The sequence below is a fragment of the Tachyglossus aculeatus genome, chromosome 13 (genome assembly GCF_015852505.1).
Source record: "Tachyglossus aculeatus isolate mTacAcu1 chromosome 13, mTacAcu1.pri, whole genome shotgun sequence".
NCBI classification, from domain to species: domain Eukaryota; kingdom Metazoa; phylum Chordata; class Mammalia; order Monotremata; family Tachyglossidae; genus Tachyglossus; species Tachyglossus aculeatus.
The window spans coordinates 7,129,484-7,150,106 of record NC_052078.1 but is presented as its reverse complement, the minus strand read 5'-3'; the positions used below and the strand labels follow the sequence as shown (position 1 = coordinate 7,150,106).

The following is a 20,623-nucleotide window of genomic DNA, read 5'->3' as shown; positions in this document are numbered from 1 at the left end:
ACAAAATAAAATAAACAGAATAGATATGTACAAGTTAAATAGAGTAATAAATATGTACAAACATATATACACATATATACAAGTGCTGTGGGGAAGGGAAGGAGGTAAGATGTGGGGGATGGAGAGGGGGATGAGGGGGAGAGGAAGGAAGGGGCTCAATCGCATTTATTGAGCGCTTACTGTGTGCACAGCACTGTACTAAGAGCTTGGGAAGTCCAAGTTGACAACATAAAGAGACAGTCCTTACCCAACAGTGGGCTCACAGTCTAAAAGGGGGAGACAGAGAACAAAACCAAACATACTAACAAAATAAAATAAACAGAATAGATATGTACAAGTTAAATAAATAGAGTAATAAATATGTACAAACATATATACATATATACAGGTGCTGTGCGGAAGGGAAGGAGGTAAGGTGGGGGGGATAGAGAGGGGGACGAGGGGGAGAGGAAGGAAGGGGCTCAGTCTGGGAAGGCCTCCTGGAGGAGGTGAACTCTCAGTAGGGCCTCATTATCATTATTCATTCATTCAATCGTGTTTATTGAGCGCTCCTGGAGGAGCAGGGGGAGAGGGAGGAAGGGGCTCAGTCTGGGAAGGCCTCCTGGAGGAGGTGAGCTCTCAGTAGGGCCTCATTATTATCATTATTCATTCATTCAATCGTGTTTATTGAGCGCTCCTGGAGGAGTAGGGGGAGAGGGAGGAAGGAGCTCAGTCTGGGAAGGCCTCCTGGAGGAGGTGAGCTCTCAGTAGGGCCTCATTATTATCATTAATCATTCATTCAGTCGTGTTTATTGAGCGCTCCTGGAGGAGCAGGGGGAGAGGGAGGAAGGGGCTCAGTCTGGGAAGGCCTCCTGAAGGAGGTGAGCTCTCAGTAGGGCCTCATCATTATTATTCATTCACTCAATCGTGTTTATTGAGCACTGTGTGCAGGGCACTATACTAAGCGCTCGGATGGGCACCTCAGGCGGCTGTGGGGGAAGGAGGATGGCGGCGGTCGGTACCTGAGGGGAAAGGCTCGTCGTCAGAGTGACAATGGGGGGGGGGGGGGAATGGTAGTGGGTCCGGCCCACCCGTCAATCAATCAATCGTATTTATTGAGCGCTTACTGTGTGCAAAGCGCTGTACTAAGCGCTTGGGAAGTCCAAGGTGGCAACATATAGAGACAGTCCCTACCCAACAGCGGGCTCACAGTTTTGAAGAGAGGAGGGCTCACCTCCTCCAGGAGGCCTTCCCAGACTGAGCCCCTTCCTTCCTCTCCCCCTAGTCTCCCTCTCCATCCCCCCCATCTTACCTCCTTCCCCACAGCACCTGTATATACGTTTGTACATATTTATTACTCTATTCATTTTACTTCTACATATCTATTATATTCATTTTATTTTGTTAGTACGTTTGGTTTTGTTCTCTGTCTCCCCCTTTTAGACTGTGGGGGGGGGGCACTATACTAAGCGCTCGGATGGGCACCTCAGGGGGCTGTGGGGGAAGGAGGACGGCGGCGGTCGGTACCTGAGGGGAAAGGCTCGTCGTCAGAGTGACAATGGCGGGGGGGGGGGGGCACTATACTAAGCGCTCGGATGGGCACCTCAGGGGGCTGTGGGGGAAGGAGGATGGCGGCGGTCGGTACCTGAGGGGAAAGTCTCGTCGTCAGAGTGACAATGGCGGGGGGGGGGGGGGGGGCACTATACTAAGCGCTCGGATAGGCACCTCAGGGGGCTGTGGGGGAAGGAGGATGGCGGCGGTCGGTACCTGAGGGGAAAGGCTCGTCGTCAGAGTGACAATGGCGGGGGGGCGGGGGGGGGAGGTCACTATACTAAGCGCTCGGATGGGCACCTCAGGGGGCTGTGGGGGAAGGAGGATGGCGGCGGTCGGTACCTGAGGGGAAAGGCAATGGCGGGGGGGTGAAGGGGGAGGGCACTATACTAAGCGCTCGGATGGGCACCTCAGGGGGCGGTGGGGGAAGGAGGACGGCGGCGGTCGGTACCTGAGGGGAAAGGCTCGTCGTCAGAGTGACAGTGGCGGGGGGGGGCACTATACTAAGCGCTCGGATGGGCACCTCAGGGGGCGGTGGGGGAAGGAGGACGGCGGCGGTCGGTACCTGAGGGGAAAGGCTCGTCGTCAGAGTGACAATGGCGGGGGGGAGGAGGGAAAATGGTAGCGGGTCTGGCCCACCCGTCCCGTTTTCTTAGTCGGGAAGGGCCGGCCTGACTTTCCTTCCCTTCCCTCCCCACTTCCCGGCGCTGCCATTTGTCGGGCCCCGCCGGCTCCGCGCGCCCGCCTGCCTGCCTGCCTACCTCCGGCTCCGGCTCCTGCTCCGGCTCCCCCGCCCGCGCCCAGGGCGGCCGCCATGGCGCCTCCCGGGCCCGCTCCTCCGCCTCACCCCACACTCGGCCGGCCGGCGGGCGGGCGGTCGGGCGGGAGCCCGGGCCTCCTCAGCGGGGAACGGGCTGCCCGGGGGCGGGGACGGGGAAAACCGCCGACCGGGAGGAGGAGGGGGAGGTCGGGGCGGCCCGTCGTCCACACCGGCCCCTTCTCCTCAGGAAAAAAAAAAAAAAAAAACAACAAACTAGCCCAACATGGCCGACGCGGGAGCGGGCCGGCGCCGCGGGGCACTTCGGGACGGCGGAGGACCGCGGGGGTGGGCGCGCGCGTGCGCGCACGGAGCCCGCGGCCGGGCCAACTCGCTACTGCGCTTGCGTGACAACTAAAGAACGAGATAGAGGGAGAGAGAGGGAGAGCGCATGCGCGCACGGAGCCCGCAGCCCGGCCAACCCGCCCCCGCGCTTGCGCGACAACCGAATCAATCAATCGTATTTATTGAGCGCTTACTGCGTGCAGAGCACTGGGCTAAGCGCTTGGCAAGTACAAGTTGGCAACACATAGAGACAGTCCCTACCCAACAGCGGCCTCACGGTCTAGAAGGGGGAGGCAGAGAACCAAAACCAAACATACTGACAAAATAAATAGGATACGTACAAGTAAGAGAAATCAATCAATCGTATTTATTGAGCGCTTACTGTGTGCAGAGCACTGGACTAAGCGCTTGGGAAGCACAAGTTGGCACCATATTAGAGATTCCCTACCCAACAGCGGGCTCACAGTCTAGAAGGGGGAGACAGACAACAAAACCATCATCATCAATCATCATCAATCGTATTTATTGAGCGCTTACTGTGTGCAGAGCACTGTGCTAAGCGCTTGGGAAGTACAAGTTGGCACCATATAGAGACATTCCCTACCCAACAGCGGGCTCACAGTCTAGAAGGGGGAGACAACAAAACCATCATCAATTATCATCAATCGTATTTATTGAGCGCTTACTGTGTTGTAGAGCACTGTACTAAGCGCTTGGGAAGTACAAGTTGACAACATATAGAGACAGTCCCTACCCAACAGTGGGCTCACAGTCTAAAAGGGGGAGACAGAGAACAAAACCAAACATACTAACAAAATAAAATAAATAGAATAGATATGTACAAGATAAATAAATAAATAGGGTAATAAATATGTACAAACATGAGCTCTCAGTAGGGCCTCATTATTATTATTATTATTCATTCATTCAATCGTGTTTATTGAGCGCTCCTGGAGGAGTAGGGGGAGAGGAAGGAAGGGGCTCAGTCTGGGAAGGCCTCCTGGAGGAGGTGAGCTCTCAGTGGGAGAGGGAGGGGGGGAGGGAGTGGAGAAGGCAGAGGGAGAGAGGGAGAGAGGGAGGGAGAGAGGGAGGGAGGGAGAGGGAGAGAGAGGGAGGGAGAGAGGGAGGGAGAGAGAGAGAGGGAGGGAGGGAGGGAGAGAGAGAGAGGGAGGGAGGGAGGGAGAGAGAGAGAGGGAGGGAGGGAGGGGGGAGAGAGGGAGAGGGGGAGGGAGAGGAGAAGGCAGAGGGAGAGGGGAGGGAGGGAGAGGGGGAGAGGGAGAGAGAGAGGGAGAGGAGGGAGAGAGGGAGGGAGGGGGGAGGGGGAGGGAGAGAGAGGGAGAGAGGGGGAGGGAGAGAGGGAGAGGGAGGGGGAGAGGGAGGGAGAGGGAGGGAGAGGGAGAGGGGGGAGAGGGAGAGGGAGGGGAAGGGGAGGGGAAGGGGAGGGAGAGGGAGAGAGAGGGAGGGAGGGGGAGGGAGAGGGGAGAGGGGGAGGGAGAGGGAGAGGGAGAGAGAGAGAGGGAGAGGGAGGGAGAGGGGGAGAGGGAGAGAGAGGGAGGGAGGGAGAGAGAGGGAGGGAGGGAGAGAGGGAGGGAGGGAGAGAGAGAGGGAGGGAGGGAGAGAGAGAGAGGGAGGGAGGGAGGGGGGGGAGGGGGAGGGAGAGGAGAAGGCAGAGGGAGAGGGGAGGGAGGGAGAGGGGAGGGGGAGGGAGGGAGGGAGAGGGGGAGAGGGAGAGAGAGAGGGAGAGGGAGAGAGGGAGGGAGGGGGGAGGGAGAGAGGGAGAGAGAGGGAGAGAGGGGGAGGGGGAGGGAGGGAGAGAGGGAGAGGGAGGGGGAGGGAGAGAGGGAGAGGGAGGGAGAGGGAGGGAGAGGGAGAGAGGGAGGGAGAGGGAGAGGGAGAGGGGGGAGAGGGAGAGGGAGAGGGAGGGGAAGGGGAGGGAGAGGGGAGAGGGGGAGGGAGAGGGAGAGAGACGGAGAGGGAGAGGGAGGGAGAGGGGGAGAGGGAGAGAGGGAGGGAGAGAGAGGGGGAGGGGGGAGAGAGGGGGAGAGAGAGCGCATGCGCGTACGGAGCCCGTGGCCTGGCCAAGTCGCTCTTGCGCTTGCGCGACAACTAAAGAGAAAAAGAGAAAGAGAGAGAGAGCGAGAGCGAATGCGCGCACGGAGCCCGCGGCCTGGCCAACTCGCTCCTGCGCTTGCGCGACAACTAAAGAGAGCGAGCGAGAGAGAGCGCGGAAGAGCGCGTGCGCGCGGGAAGGGAGCGCTTCTTCTCGTCTCCGTGAGGCGCGGAGGCCCCGTCAGGGCAGGGTGGGCGGAAGGAGAATAAAAAGCGGACAAAATGTTCGTCGTCCTGTTTCTTCTCACCTCTCCCCCAGAAAAAAAGTTAGTTACAGAAGACGTAAAGGAGCCCCCTTACCCCGAGGACCTGTCGTTAACTTCTTTGCAGCAGTATCCGATGTGCTTTTCGGCTACTGTGGCACACTAGGGAAATGAGGGAAGATGGGGCCTTGTTAATAATAGTAACAATAATGATGATGGTGGTATTTGTTAAGCGCTTACTATGTGCGAAGCACTGTTCTAAGCGCTGGGAAGGTTACAAGGTGATCAGGTTGTCCCATGTGGGGCTCACGGTCTTACTCCCCATTTCACAGGTGAGGGAACTGAGGCCCAGAGAAGTGAAGTGACTTGCCCAAAGTCACACAGCTGACATGTGGCGGAGCTGGGATTCATTCATTCAATCGTGTTTATTGAGCGCTTACTGTGTGCAAAGCACTGTACTAAGCGCTTGGGAAGTACAATTTGGCAACATATAGAGATGGTCCCTATCCAACAGCAGCCTCACAGTCTAGAAGGGGGAGACAGAGAACAAAACAAAACATATTAACAGAATAAAATAGAATAAATATGTACAGGTAAAATAAATAGAGTAATAAATACATACAAACATAGGAGAGAACGGGTATTTACTCCCCATTTTACACCAGTGGTAACTAAAGCACAGAGAAGTGAAGTGACTTGCCCAAAGTCACACAGCTGACAAATGGACTAGAACCACGTGGCTCACTGGAAAGAGCCCGGGCTTTGGGGTCGGAGGTCATGGGTTCAAATCCCGGCTCCGCCAACTGTCAGCTGTGTGACTTTGGGCAAGTCACTTCACTTCTCTGGGCCTCAGTTCCCTCATCTGTAAAATGGGGATGAAGACTGTGAGTCCCCAGTGGGACAACCTGATCACCTTGTAACCTCCCCAGCGCTTAGAACAGTGCTTTGCACATAGTAAGTGCTTAATAAATGCTATCATTATTATTATTATTATTATTAGCCCATGACCTCTGACTCCCAAGCCCGGGCTATTTCCATTGAGCCACGCTGCTTCTCTTATTGTCCTCTCCCAAGCGCTCAGTACAGTGCTCTGCACACAGTAAGCGTGCGATAGATACGACAGAATGAATGAAAAGGTGAAGGTTCAGGAGAGGACGGATCGGATGGGATCGACACAGCAGCAACTCATTCCGTTTCACACCCCTGCATTCGTTCATTCATTCATACTGAGCGCTTACTGTGTGCAGTGCACTGTACTAATTGCGTGGAGGGCGCTTAGTACACTCAACAAGGGCCGGGGCGGGGTGGGGGGAATAGTCAAGTGGAGCGGAGGGGGCAGGAGGCCACCGTCACCAACGCGTCGACAAGACAAAACGTAAAAGTGTTACCCACATTAGAACCCATGACCTCTGACTCCCAAGCCCGTGCCCTTTCCACTGAGCCACGCTGCTTCTCAGCAATAGTAATTATTATCATCATCATTATTATTATGGTATTTGTTAAGTGCTTACTGGGAACCAGGCACTGTTCCAAGCGGTGGGGTAGATACAAGGTAATCAGGTTGGTCCTAATTCATTCATTCATTCAATCATATTTATTGAGCGCTTACTGTGTGCAGAGCACTGTACTAAGCGCTTGGGAAGTACAATTTGGCAACATACAGAAATGGTCCGTACCCAACAACGGGCTCACAGTCTGAAGAGGCCTTCCCAGACTGAGCCCCCTCCTTCCTCTCCCCGTCCTCCCCCTCCGCATCCCCCCGCCTTACCTCCTTCCCCTCCACACAGCACCTGTGTATATGTATATATGTTTGTACATATTTATTATTCTATTTTATTTGTACGTGTTTATTCTATTTATTTTATTTTGTTAATTTGTTTTGTCGTCTGTCTCCCCCTTCTAGACTGTGAGCCCGCTGTTGGGTAGGGACCGTCGCTATTTGTTGCCAACTTGTACTTCCCAAGCGCTTAGTACAGTGCTCTGCACACAGTAAGCGCTCAATAAATATGATTGATGATGATGAGTAAGCGCTCAATAAATACGACTGAATGAATGAATTATGGTATTTGTTAAGTGCTTACTATGAGCTAAGCACTGTTCTAAGCGCTGGGGTAGATACAGAGTAACTAGGTTGGCCCACGTGGGACTCACAGTCTTCATCCCCATTTTGCAGATGAGATAACAGGCACAGAGAAGTTAAGCGACTTGCCCAAGGTCACACAGCAGCAAGTGGCAGAGCCGGGATTAGAACCCACGTCCTCTGACTCCCAAGCCCGGGCTCTTTCCACTAAGCCACAATGCTTCGAGGAGCTAGCATCCCTGTTGCCAACTTATACTTCCCAAGCGCTTAGTACAGTGCTCTGCACACAGTAAGCGCTCAATAAATACGATTGAATGAATGAATGAATGAATGATCACCCGGCCTAGGGAGGAAAACCAGAATGATTCGTTAATAACCCCATTCTCTTCCCTTCCCTAACTCCCACTGATTATTATAAAAACTGAGTTTATGCTTATAGGCCCCGGATGAGCAACAGGGTCTGTAACTATTCCACGGTTTGCAGTAGTGTTTGTGTGGATCAGTCAATCACTGGGATTTAGGGAGTGCTTACTCTGTGCAGAACGCTCTACTAAGTACTTCGAAGAGAAGCAGCAGTAGCCTAATCTAGGAGTCAGGAGGATCTGGATTCTAATTCCGTTCCGGTTCTGCCACGTGTCTGCTGTGTGACCTCTGGCGTGTCACTTAACATCTCTGAGCCCCAGTTACCTCATCTATAAAAGGGGGATTAAGACTTGGGAAAATACATGCGATTGAGTTGGTAGACATCCCTGCCCGTAAGGAGCTTACATCATCGTCATCATCAATCGTATTTATTGAGCGCTTACTATGTGCAGAGCACTGTACTAAGTGCTTGGGAAGTACAAATTGGCAACATATAGAGACAGTCCCTACCCAACAGTGGGCTCACAGTCTAAAAGGGGGAGACAGAGAACAAAACCAAACATACTAACAAAATAAAATAAATAGAATAGATATGTACAAATAAAATAAATAAATAAATAAATAGAGTAATAAATATGTACAAACATATATACATATATACAGGTGCTGTGGGGAAGGGAAGGAGGTACAGTCTATAGCTATGGTTGCTCTTTCAGCCGTGACCACGTATGAAATCCAGAGGGTACATTTCCTTATCCTTCTCTCCCACCATCTGATCTGAACTTTTCCTTACGGCAGTTTTATACTCTCATCTTCATATGAATAAGAACAAACTTATTCCACATACTGAAAATATATTTTTAAACTTGAGATTTGATTTTAATATTGCATTCAGCAATAATAGTTTCAATATGAAAAAAGATGTCACTCTCCTATCTTTAAAAGCTATTGAATTTTATTTATTGCAAAACATTATGCAAATCCCAGGTGCCCGGGTTCATTGTGCATTTGAATTTCAGTTGTACTTAAAAGTATAACCATAAAATGGGAGCTGATAAGGTGATTATGGGGAAATGGTGTTTATTGTTCATATTTCAAAGCAGAAGACCAGGGCTGCTAATCATTGTAAGTTATAGGTCTTAGGTTATGAGGATATGAATTATAAATATGCAAATAAAACTGTCATACAACTGTGATGAATTGTGAAACAAGAAATTCATGCTTTTTACCAATGATGCCTGGTCATTTAATGTACAAAGTTTATGGTGTTGATACTAGTGAGATATTGCAGAAGCATGTTTTCAACTTTCAGACAGATACTGTTGCCAACTTGTACTTCCCAAGCGCTTAGTACAGTGCTCTGCACACAGTAAGCGCTCAATAAATACGATTGATGATGAAACAAGAAATTCATGCTTTTTACCAATGATGCCTGGTCATTTAACGTACAAAGTTTATGGTGTTGATACTAGTGCGATATTGTAGAAGCATGTTTTCAACTTTCAGACAGATACTGTTGCCAACTTGTACTTCCCAGGTGCTTAGTACAGTGCTCTGCACACAGCGCTCAATAAATACGATTGAATGAATGAATGAATACTGCCAGGAGCATACGAGTAAAGTTTTTGAAGATGATGCTGACGACACCGCAATTGTATGTATGGCGATTGTGGTCACCCTGAAAATCTCTTCCACATGGTGCCCATGAAAATAAGCACCCACACTTTTCTGGGACCTCGTCATTCGTGATGAACATTGCTCAAATGCCAGTAGTTATGAGAGGAAAGGTATCAGTCAATTAACCAGTAGTATTTATTGAGTGCGTACTCTCTGCAGAGCACTGTACAGTGCACTTTAAATACTCAGATGGCTTCATCCTGTTGTCTCCAGATGCCTCATCTTACCCATCCATAGGGAAGCAAGCATGGCATAGCGGATACAACGCTGGGCTGGGTGTCAGAAGATCATGGGTTCTAATTCCGACTCCACCACTTGTCTGCTGCCATTTGGATGAGAGAAAAGGCAGAGCAGAGGAAAAACACTTTGATCAAATTCCTTTGTTGTTGACCTAATAATCTGAACAAGGGAAACAACTGCCTCTTTGGTCTCTAAACTCTTCCATATGTCTGCTTGTATGGGCAGGGAACGGGTCCACTAATTCTGTTATATTGTACTCTCCCCATCACTTAGTGCAGTACTCTGCACAGTTAGTGCTCAATAAATTCCATTGATTGATTAACTATGTTCAAGACATATGTCCAGCGCTTAGAACCGTGCTTTGCATATAGTAAGTGCTTAATAAATGCCATCATAAAAAAAGACAATTAAAAAAGGAAAATTATTGTATGAAACTTTTTTTATTCTCATATCTACAAGTATATTAGAACCGTGCTTTGCATATAGTAAGCGCTTAATAAATGCCATCATAAAAAAGACAATTAAAAAAGGAACATTATTGTATGAAACTTTTTTTATTCTCATATCTACAAGTATATTAGAACCGTGCTTTGCATATAGTAAGCGCTTAATAAATGCCATCATAAAAAAAGACAATTAAAAAAGGAACATTATTGTATGAAACTTTTTTTATTCTCATATCTACAAGTATAAGGTGGGGAGTGTTCTGTAATGTGGAAATGAAAATGTCTACAAAGTGTTCAATCCCCAAGCAGCATGGCTAAGTGGAAAGAGCACAGGCTTGGGAGTCAGCGGACCTGGGTTCTAATCGCGGCTCCACGACTTTTCTGCTGTGTGACCTCGGGCAAGTCACTTCACTTCTCCGTGCCTCCGTTACCTCATCTGTAAAATGAGGATTAAGACTGGGAGGCCCACAAGGGGCAACCTGATTACCTTGCATCCACCCCAGCGCTTAGAACCGTGCTTGGCGCATAGTAAGTGCTTAACAGATACCATTATAGTAATTATAATAAATAAACAAGAATCCTGATATTTTTTAAAAGGTGAATTTCGAGATAGTTACTAAAAGAGTTAGCTTTGGATCAGAAGGAAAGAGAATACGGTCTCTCTTCAGGTGTACTGAATGTGCTATGCCTAGGGCAGAAACTTGGAAAGTGCCCTTAATGGAAATGAAATTTCTCCCCACATTTTTTGGTTTGATTTTTAAGCTTTAATGATGACACCTGCTGGTGAGCGTTAGCCCTACACAACCTCACTTAAGGTCTTAATTAAGAATGCAGTGGGGGCAGGCATATGCAATAATTGAGGAATTTACCTTGTTGGCGGCTACTACTACTTGGAAAAAAAGTAATACAGGTTTGAAACCAAGGAAGGGCCTATAGGCCGGATTACAATGCCCCTCCCAAGCCTCATCAGTCCTTTATTTGATCTTGGCTCAGTGGAAAGAGCACGGGCTTTGGAGTCAGAGGTCATGGGTTCGAATCCCGGCTCCGCCACACGTCTGCTGTGTGGCCTTGGGCAAATCACTTAATAATGGCATTTGTTAAGCGCTTACTATGTGCAAAGCACTGCTCTAAGCACTGGGGAGGTTACAAGGTGATTGGGTTGTCCCACGTGGGGCTCACAGTCTTCACCCCCATTTTACAGATGAGGTAACTTGAGGCACAGAGAAGTTAAGCGACTTGCCCAAAGTCACACAGCTGACAATTGGCAGAGCCGGGATTTGAACCCCTGACCTCTGACTCCGTGCTCTTTCCAGTGAGCCACGCTGCTTCTGAGCCACTTAACTTCTCTGAGCCTCAGTTCCCTCATCTGTAAAATGGGGATTAAGACCGTGAGCCCCCTGTGGGACAACCTGATTACCTTGTAACCTCCCCAGCGCTTAGAGCAGTGCTTTGCACATAGTAAGCGCTTAATAAATCCCATTATTATTATTATTATTATCTTGTTTCTCGGCTTGATGACATCCACTGCCCTTATCTCAAAACTCAACTCTTTCTGCTTTCCCGACTTGTTGGTTTCATTTCTAATGAGGACTTAAGAACTGAAATTAAACTTACAAGCAGAGGCTGATTAGGTCCGAAGACCTTGTTTTTCCAGAAATTCGAAAGACTTGATTATGACCCTCTCTCTGAACTACCAATCAGTCAATTCATTAATCAATCATATTTACTGAGCATTGTACTAAGCTCTTGGGAAAGTACAACTCAACATCGTGCCAATATAATTTATTTCCTGCCCACAACAAGCTTACAGTCCAGAGGGCGAGACCGACATTTTATTTATTCAACTGCAATTTATTCAACTGCAAATAGGGCAGCCAAAACTCTGCAGGATTTGATGGAGTCTCCTGTCAGATGGATGGGCCTCCGTCTTGAGACTTCAAGGCAGAAAACCTGCCTAGAGAAATTGATTAGCGTGCTAGTGGCTTACACAACACCACGCGTATTCTCTCGTCCCTGCAAGTTAGGTTCCCATGGAGTACAGCAAGCAAATGGGCAGGAAGAACTACAGCACATCGCCAACTGCTTGTGTGGTCTTTGCCCTCGAATGCCAGCTCCAGGCAGACGCGGGACTAGAACCCAGGTCTCCTGATTCCCAGAGAGGTAGACCAACAAACAGCGGGACCCTGCACTAGTTTGAAAAGCTGTGACATCTTAGATAAAAGAAACTGCTGAGTGAAAATGCTGTTAATCACATGGCCTCCTTCTGGGATTCCAGAAAATTCTTAGGGTCTTTATCAAAAATAAATAAACAAAAAGCATCCATCCTACTTTGGCTCTCTTTCAGACGCTTGAGTCATTTCCATTCACATTATACAATTTGTTACGAGTCACATTTTTCCTTTGCCTTCCAGTTAGGAAGAAAAAGTATCTGATAAATGCCCTCCTGTGAGAGTCTTGGGACTGATCTCACTGAGCCAAATAAACTTGTTAAAAAGCTATTTAAATGATGCAAAATGGATGAGTTCCAAAATGAGCAAAGAATCTTGCTTGTTTTCATTATTAATATTATTGTTATGGAATATTTGCGTCCACATTGGACTTGAGCTTCAGAAGTTAAGGATTGCTGAAAACTGTGAGCAAAGTTTCAAAAAAATTAAAGATGACATTCAAGCAAAACATCTTAACACATGTTCAAGGTTAAGATCAGGCAACAGATCTGAAGGTTGTCTTAGCACAATAGAGAAATAATTTATCAATTCTTGAGCAGTAACACTGGCATCTTAGTTGGGAAAAAAACCCTGCGTTTTTAAAATGCTGTGATCATTTCAGGATGAAATAATTTCACTGAGTTGAAGATAAACAAAAACTGTCAATGAATATGTATATGTTTCCAGTTGCAAAATGTGCCTGTGAATATTTTACAACAGTTTTGTAGCCTACAATTTACATGTCCCTTTGAAGCTTCTACTGATAGGAAATACAATCATTATCCCAGAGTCACACATCAGTTTATTGATTTAGTTAGACAAAGGAACAAAGCACAGACAAAATTTACCCAGACAAGCATACTTTTCAACTTCAAATAGTAGAACATCTTTAAAGTCCTTCTCAAAAGCTTTGAAACAGCTAAAACATTCACTGACATAATAGAACTGGGTTTGGATTTTCACCTGTGGAAAAAACCCAGTGGGTTTTCTTATGCTCCTAAATCAAAAGAATGAATGTTTCATGATTTGAAAACTGGTGCTTTAGTAGCAAAGTCCATCGTGGAAAAAGTTGGAAAATGAGGAACTTTTTGACTCAAAAAACAATTACCCGTACAAACCACACTCCCATGATTCACTTCCACACACAGGTGGAGGGGAAGAATGGCAAAGGGGTTTTCTTTTTGTTGTTTTTTTATGGTGTTTGCTAAGCACGTACTATGTGCCAGGCACTGTACTACGTGCGGGGGTAAATAGAAGTTAATCAAGGTGGACACAGTCTCAAATGGGGCTCACATAAACAGGGTAGACACCCTAGAGAAAGAATATTAATGTTAACAGGGTATCGAGGACTAGTAGTAGAAGTATTTATTCAGTACCCCTTGGATGCAATGCACTCTATTAAATACTTGGCAAGTAGAAGACCAAGAAGTGACACATTCTTTAGCCACAAAGAGCTTTACACGCTAGTGGGAGAGACAGACATAAGCATACTTACATGAAGAGTAATGGAAGATTCCGATTTGTACAATCCTCTCTTTTTTTATGGTTTTTGTTAAGTGCTTACTATGTACCAGGCGCTGTACTAAGCACTGGGTTAGAAACAAGTTAATCAGGTTAGACACAGTCCAAGTCCCACATGATAACAATAATAATAATAATAATAATTTTGGTATTTGTTAAGCACCTACTACGTGCAAAGCACTGTTCTAAGTGCTGGGGAGGATACAAGGTGATCAGGTTGCCCCATGTGGGGCTCCCAATCTTAATCCCCATTTTACAGATGCAGTAACAGGCACAGAGAAGTTAAGTGACTTGCCCAAAGTCACACAGCTGACAAGCGGCGGAGCTGGAATTTGAACCTATGACCTCTGATTCCCAAGCTTGTACTCTTTCCACTGAGCCATGCTGCTTCTCTGATGGTATTTGTTAAGCGTTTACCCTGTATCAGGCACTGTACTAAGTGCGGGCACCATACATGGTGCTCATAGTTTTAGTTCCCATTTTGCAGATGAGGTAATCAATCAATCAATCGTATTTATTGAGCATTTACTGTGTGCAGAGCACTGTACTAAGCGCTTGGGAAGTACAAGTTGGCAACATATAGAGACAGTCCCTAACCAACAGTGGGCTCACAGTCTAAAAGGGGGAGACAGAGAACAAAACCAAACATACTAACAAAATAAAATAAATAGAATAGATATGTACAAGTAAAATAAATAAATAAATAGCGTAATAAATATGCACAAACATATATACATATATACAGGTGCTGTGGGGAAGGGAAGGCGGTAAGACAGGGGGGATGGAGAGTGGGACGAGGGGGAGAGGAGGAAGGGGCTCAGTCTGGGAAGGCCTCCTGGAGGAGGTGAGCTCTCAGTAGGGCCTTGAAGGGAGGAAGAGAGCTAGCTTGGCAGATGGGCAGAGGGAGGGCATTCCAGGCCCGGGGGATGACGTGGGCCGGAGGTCGATGGCTGGACAGGCGAGAACGAGGCACGGTGAGGAGATTAGCGGCAGAGGAGCGGAGGAGGTAAGTGAAGCACAGAGATGTAAGTGATTTTCCCAGGGTCACACAGCAGAAAAGAGGCAGAGCTGGGATTAGAACCTAACTCCTCTGACTCCCGGGCCCATGCTCCATCTATTAAGCCATGCTGCTTCTCTTTGGGGGCACAGGTACCTTCTGAAGATGATAGGCATCCCATGTACAGCAGGACCGACCTGCTTTACAACCATCTTCCTGCTGACAATATTTGGCTAACTGCCTCTTGCTTAGGAACAGAGCAAGGTGTAAGGCTGTGGGACTCATAAGGACTGTTGGGGTCTGGACAGGACTCCCGGGTTTTTTCTGCTTCTCTCTGGAATTACCTGACTAGTCTCTGGTGTCCAATTCAATAGGTTCCACCTTCAGAATGTCCTATAAGGCTAAAAAAACCTCAAAGGATGTTTTTTAAAGAATCCTTTGACGGAGAAAGAACTCATCTTACTGCTGCCTCCATTAGTTACCCTTAATGAGATGGACAAAGAGGAAGCTTCCCATATTAAACTTGTTACCTATTCTCATCCCCTTTCATCTATTTTTCACTCTTCAGACTGTTTTTTTCTTTCCTTCATGCTTGGAAAAGACTTCCTTATCTCTGCTTGGGTCCCACATAAATATTCAGCTGATTGTCCAGAAAATCTTGTCTGGCTGTTTTAAGCCAAAATATCTATCTGGTTGAAATACTCAGTTTGAGGTTTAAGTTGATTTTGGGGAATCTCAATCATCCAGGCAACCAGAATGTGGAGACATTTCTCCATCTATGCATGTCCCAAGTGTTTAGCACAGTGCACCCCACTCCGTGCTCACTAAAAAAGATTTCTACCATTTAACCTTTTCTGCCTACCATACTTTACCCTGCACCCATCTGGTCTGGGAGAGCATTCTCTCCACTCTCTAAGTTCTGGACTTAATAGGCTTTTTCCATATTCCCATGCCAAATCTTCCCAAAGCTAAAAGTGACATTAAATCAGAAAGCAGAGATGTTTGTTATGCTGCCTTAGAACCTGAAGATGATGATAATGGTGTTTTTAATCCTTTCCCCTTCTCTCAGCTATTCTTGGAAGTCACCTGGTCAGTTGCAGAAAACTGCAACTGAGGCATGGGGGTAGGAAAATGAACCAACTTTCCTTCAGGGCCTTATTGGGAAGAAGAAAACTCCAGAGGGATGGAGCTATCAGTTTAAATGAAAAGGCACCTCCCTCGAGCCACTGGTTGCCTTCCTCAATAATAATAATTATGGTATTTATGAAGTGCTTACTATGTGCCAGACCCTGTTCTAAGTGCTGAGGTAGATACAAGATAATTGGGTTGGACACAGTCCCTGTCCCACACAGTACTCACAGTTTTACTCCCCATTTTACAGATGAGGGAACTGAGGCACAGAGAAGTTGTGAATTGCCGAAGGTCACACAGCAGACAAGTGGCAGAGCCAGGATTAGAACCCATGACTTTCTGACTCCCAAGCCTGTGCTCTATCCACTAGGCCATGCTGCCTCTCCCTCGAGGAGGTAACTAGGAGAGAATTTGCAATTGCTCTCCCAGGCTAGAAATGCCTGTAGGGATGGTGATTTAATCACTATTTCTGAAATACTATTGCATTTGATTTTGCTAAATTGATGAAAGAGGTATTCATTCATTCAATCATATTTATTGAGCGCTTACTGTGTGCACAGCACTGTACTAAGCGCTTGGGAAGTACAAGCTGGCAACATATAGAGACGGTCCCTACCCAACAGCGGGCTCACAGTCTAGAAGGGGGAGACAGACAACAAAACAAAACAAAACATATTAACAAAATAAAATAAATAGAATAAATATGAACAAGTAAAATAAGTAAATAGAGTAATAAATATGTACAAACATATATACATGTATACAGGTGCTGCAGGGAGGGGAAGGAGGTAAGGCGGGTGGATTGGGAGGAGGAGGAGGAGGGGGAGAGGAAGGAGGGAGCTCAGTCTGGGAAGGCCTATATAAGCAAAGGTATATAAGCAAAGTATATAAGCAAAGGTGTATAAGCAGAATGAATACAAACTACAAGGCAAGCTGCATGGCCTAGTGGAAAGAACCCAGGCCTGGAATTCAGAGGGCTTGAGTTCTGGTTCTGGCTTTGCCTCGTCTGCTGTGTGACCTTGGGTGGGTCACTTCACTTCTCTGTGCCTCAGTTTCCTCATCTGTTGGGGATTGAGACTGTGAGCCCTACATGGGACAGAGACTATGTCCAACATGATTTGCTTTTATCCACCCCAGCACTTAGTACAGTGCCTGGCACACAGCAAGTGCTTAATAAATACCAAGATGATGATGATGATGATGGAGTTGACAATGGAATCGCTCACTCTAAGCGGAGAGTGGGCCTCAGTCCAATCCCAGTGACGTCAGAACAGAGAGCCTACGTGAAGGATTATAGTGCTGGTGGTCTGAGCAGCTGCACTTAGCATACTCCCATCCTTGCCTGTCGTGTTCCCACAGCAAGCGAGAAGGCAGGTAGGAGTTGCCATAGTAGCCACCGCGGATTTCACAGTCCACGTAAACGAGCTATTTTTCAGGATTCCTACTGGACCTGTCCACCCCACAAGATTCCCTAGGTGGTTCTTGGGTCAGAAACCCTCCCCACTGATGTCAAAAACCCTACTGCTGGGCCACAGTGAACTAGCTGAGGACAGACTGTACTGTGTACTATTTTTGACCAGCTCATGCTGAATTTAAAACATATTCAACTGAAAAAGCTGGTTTTATTCTTTGGGAATGGAGATTTTTAAATTGGAGTGAGTGCTTTAAAAAAAAAGAAACCTTTGAATTTTCATCTTCAAAAAACTCTCAAGATGTCACAGAATTACAATATAGCATCAGGGTCTCTTTGTGCTTGCAAAGCATATCACCGATACATTAGGTAGCCCTTTTAATAGCAGTGAGAAGCAAATCTGTATTTTCATCTTCTCATTTCAGGTTAGATCATGGAGGCCCAGAGAGGTAATGGACAGCCTAAAGTCACAGAGTGGAATTAGAATCCCAATAAAGCTGGGACTAGAAAACACTGGAGTCCCTTGTCTTTTGCCTAACACACTGGACTGTTCTGCGTTCACTTTTCCAGCGATCCTCAGAAGAGGGAAAATGGCAAATGGATGAGGAAATTGAGGCAAAAAAGGTAAATGTCTGGTGTTGGCCAGAGTCCAAACCACAATTAAAATTCAGGTCTCCTGTTTTTTCCATTTTTGCTCAGACCACGCCTCTCATTAATAATACATACATTCTTTCATATGGATGTAATAAACCTGCAAATCCCTTGGATTATGGTAACATCATATGCCATGTTAACCAGTTTCTAAAATTGCTAATGAATTGGATCTTGAAAAATAGACAGTTCTTTTATCATCTGCTGACATAACATCTTTTATTAAGATGCTTGGCTGAAGGCTTTGTTTTTTGAGGGGAAGTGATGATTTGTTTGTTTTTAATTTTAAAACGGCCTGATTGAGGAGGATGTGATTTTAAATGTGAGCCTGCAGTTAAGTAGGTTACATTGGACAACGTCTTCAAAATTACGTTTTCAAATTTATCATTCTAAAACACCTGCATTCCTAGCAATCAACTCTGACTGGAAAGCGAAAGCGGGCTCGAAGACTGATCAGGATATGCCATGGAAAGGCGTACCCGAGAAAATGACACCCTGCTTACACCTGAGGATGCAGACCAGGAGCACAAAAACAAACTTCAGACATCTGAGCCCCAGCAGGGGAATTGATTCGGCATAGTGATTATCTGGACGACAGAGAGACATGGAAGAAGCATAGATTCAGAGATCCAGTGCCCAGTAAAACATGCACTCGTGATGCCCACTGCTGGGTAGGGACTGTCTCTATATGTTACCAACTTGTATTTCCCAAGCGCTTAGTACAGTGCTCTGCACACAGTAAGTGCTCAATAAATACGATTGATGATGATGATGATGCCCGTAAACCAGCTAATGGTGGGTACTGAACACCTCTTGGGGGCAAGCATTGTACTAAGCGATTGATTGGGAGGCTACAGCAGAAGCAAAACACCTATTCTCTGCTCTCCAGGGCTCTAATGAAGGTAATTTACAAACAATGGGAGTCTTCTAGACTAGACTCTGAGCCCGTTGTTGGGTAGGGATTGTCTCTGTTGCTGAATTGTACTTTCCAAGCACTTAGTACAGTGCTCTGCACACAGTAATCGCTTAATAAATATGATTGATTGAATGAAAGAAGGAAGAAGAACAAGGATCAAACAGAAAGTAGCACAAGTGTGGTCCAAATGAACTAGTTTAATAAATAATTGAATATACAAAACAAATAAAAGTTCACATATCTACATAAGTGCTGGGGCTAGGTATTAAATATGGAAAGGTCAAGGGTGGAAGCTGGGTGGACAGGAATGAGATGATGTGATTCAATCGGGCTTCAGTACAATAATAATGATGGTATTTGTTAAGCACCTACTATGTGCCTGGCACTGTTCTAAGTACGGGAGTAGGTAGGAGGTAGTCAAGTTGTCCCACATGGGGCTCACAGGCTTCATCCCCCTTTTACAGATGAGGCAACTGAGGCCCAGAGAAGTGAAGTGACTTGCCCAAGGTCACAGAGCAGACAAGTGGTGGAGTCAGGATTAGAACCCGTGACCTTCAGACTCCTAGGCCCGCTCTCTATCCACTAGGCCATGCTGCTTCCCCAAGTAATACAAAGACAAATAATCTATCAATCAATCAATGGTATTTATACTCTGTGCACAGAGTATTGTACTAAGTACTTGGGAGAGTAAAGTACAATTAAGTAAGCTACTGCCCACAAGGAATTTACAATCTAGAGGACTGTTAGATAAATGATAAATAAATAAATAAAAACCACTAGGCCACTTGGGCCTGGAAGTCAGAAGACCGTGGATTCTAATCCCTGCTCCCCCACTTGTCTGCCGTGAGACCTTGGGCAAGTCACTGAACTTCTCTGTGCCTCAGTTGCCTCCTCTGTAAAATGGAGATTCAGACTGAGCCCCCTGTGGGACATGGACGGTGTCCAAACTGATTAGCTTGGATCTATCCCAGTGCTTAATACTGTACCTGGCACATAGTAAGTGCTTTTAAATACCATAAAAAAAGTATCTTTTAGCTGCTTAACCAAGTTGGACTACGTGAATGTCTGTAAGTACAGCACATACAATTTAAACATTTAGGAAGTAGAAAACAGTTTAAATATCTGGGGAAAGGGGAATATGGGCAAGGGGGGAGTGAATGATAGCTACCCCATGCTACCCTTACATATTGTAGATCCATTTCCTCTTCTAAACTCACAATTAAAGCAAAGCTAAGATCTCAACTCATTAATGGACAGCCTTCTTTGGAGTGATAAATAGGTGGTAATAATAATGGCATTTGTTAAGCACTCACTATGTGCAAAGCACTGTTCTAAGCACTGGGGGGGATACAAGGTGATCAGGTTGTCCCACATGGGGCTCACAGTCTTAATCCCCATTTTACAGATGAGGTAACTGAGGCCCAGAGAAGTGAAGTGACTTGCTCAATGTCACACAGCTGACAAGTGGCGGAGCCGGGATTAGAACCCATGACCTCTGACTCCCAAGCCTGGGCTTTTTCCACCGAGCCACACTGCTTCTCTAAAGCAGCAGCAGATACATAAATTACCCAGATAATGGAAGCCTAATAATATACTTTGGCCTGAATTAACCAATTTTAGGCCCAAAAAACCCACTTCTGACAGAAATATCAAATAATTCAGGCCAGAGAGTATTTTGGGGTCTTGAATTATGTGGCTAATTGGCTGGTGTAGACCATAATAGCCTGCCCATACATGGCCGTAAACATGATCATCCCATGGAGCTATAAGGGGCTGTATCAAAAGCATTCCCTGCTCCTGCAAAGGGGTGGAGGGCTCTCAATCAATCAATCATATTTATCGAGGGCTTACTCTGTGCAAAACACTATGTTAAACACTTGGCTTTGCGCTTCCTCCTGCATTTTCTGTTCTAATATGGATTATGTCCAATTGGAGCAGATTCCTGCCCTAAGCAATGGGCTTCTGAAATCCATTTCCAGTGTGTGTTTTCTGATGCATAAGGGAGTGATCTTGCTGGGGGATTAGCGGTGACTAAGTTC

The 20,623-nt window shown here is 46.5% G+C and overlaps 1 protein-coding gene across 1 annotated transcript in view; it reads right to left on the bottom strand.

Moving 5' to 3' along the window:
* RBM33 (RNA binding motif protein 33) overlaps window positions 1-2,388 on the bottom strand; it is a 122,109-nt gene extending 119,721 nt beyond the window's left edge. The window contains exon 1 of the mRNA XM_038755872.1: window positions 2,292-2,388. Within this exon, the coding sequence (XP_038611800.1) occupies window positions 2,292-2,346 (55 nt within the window). The 5' untranslated portion in view covers window positions 2,347-2,388. The remainder of the gene's footprint in view (window positions 1-2,291) is intronic.
* Window positions 2,389-20,623: the final 18,235 nt, after the last annotated feature.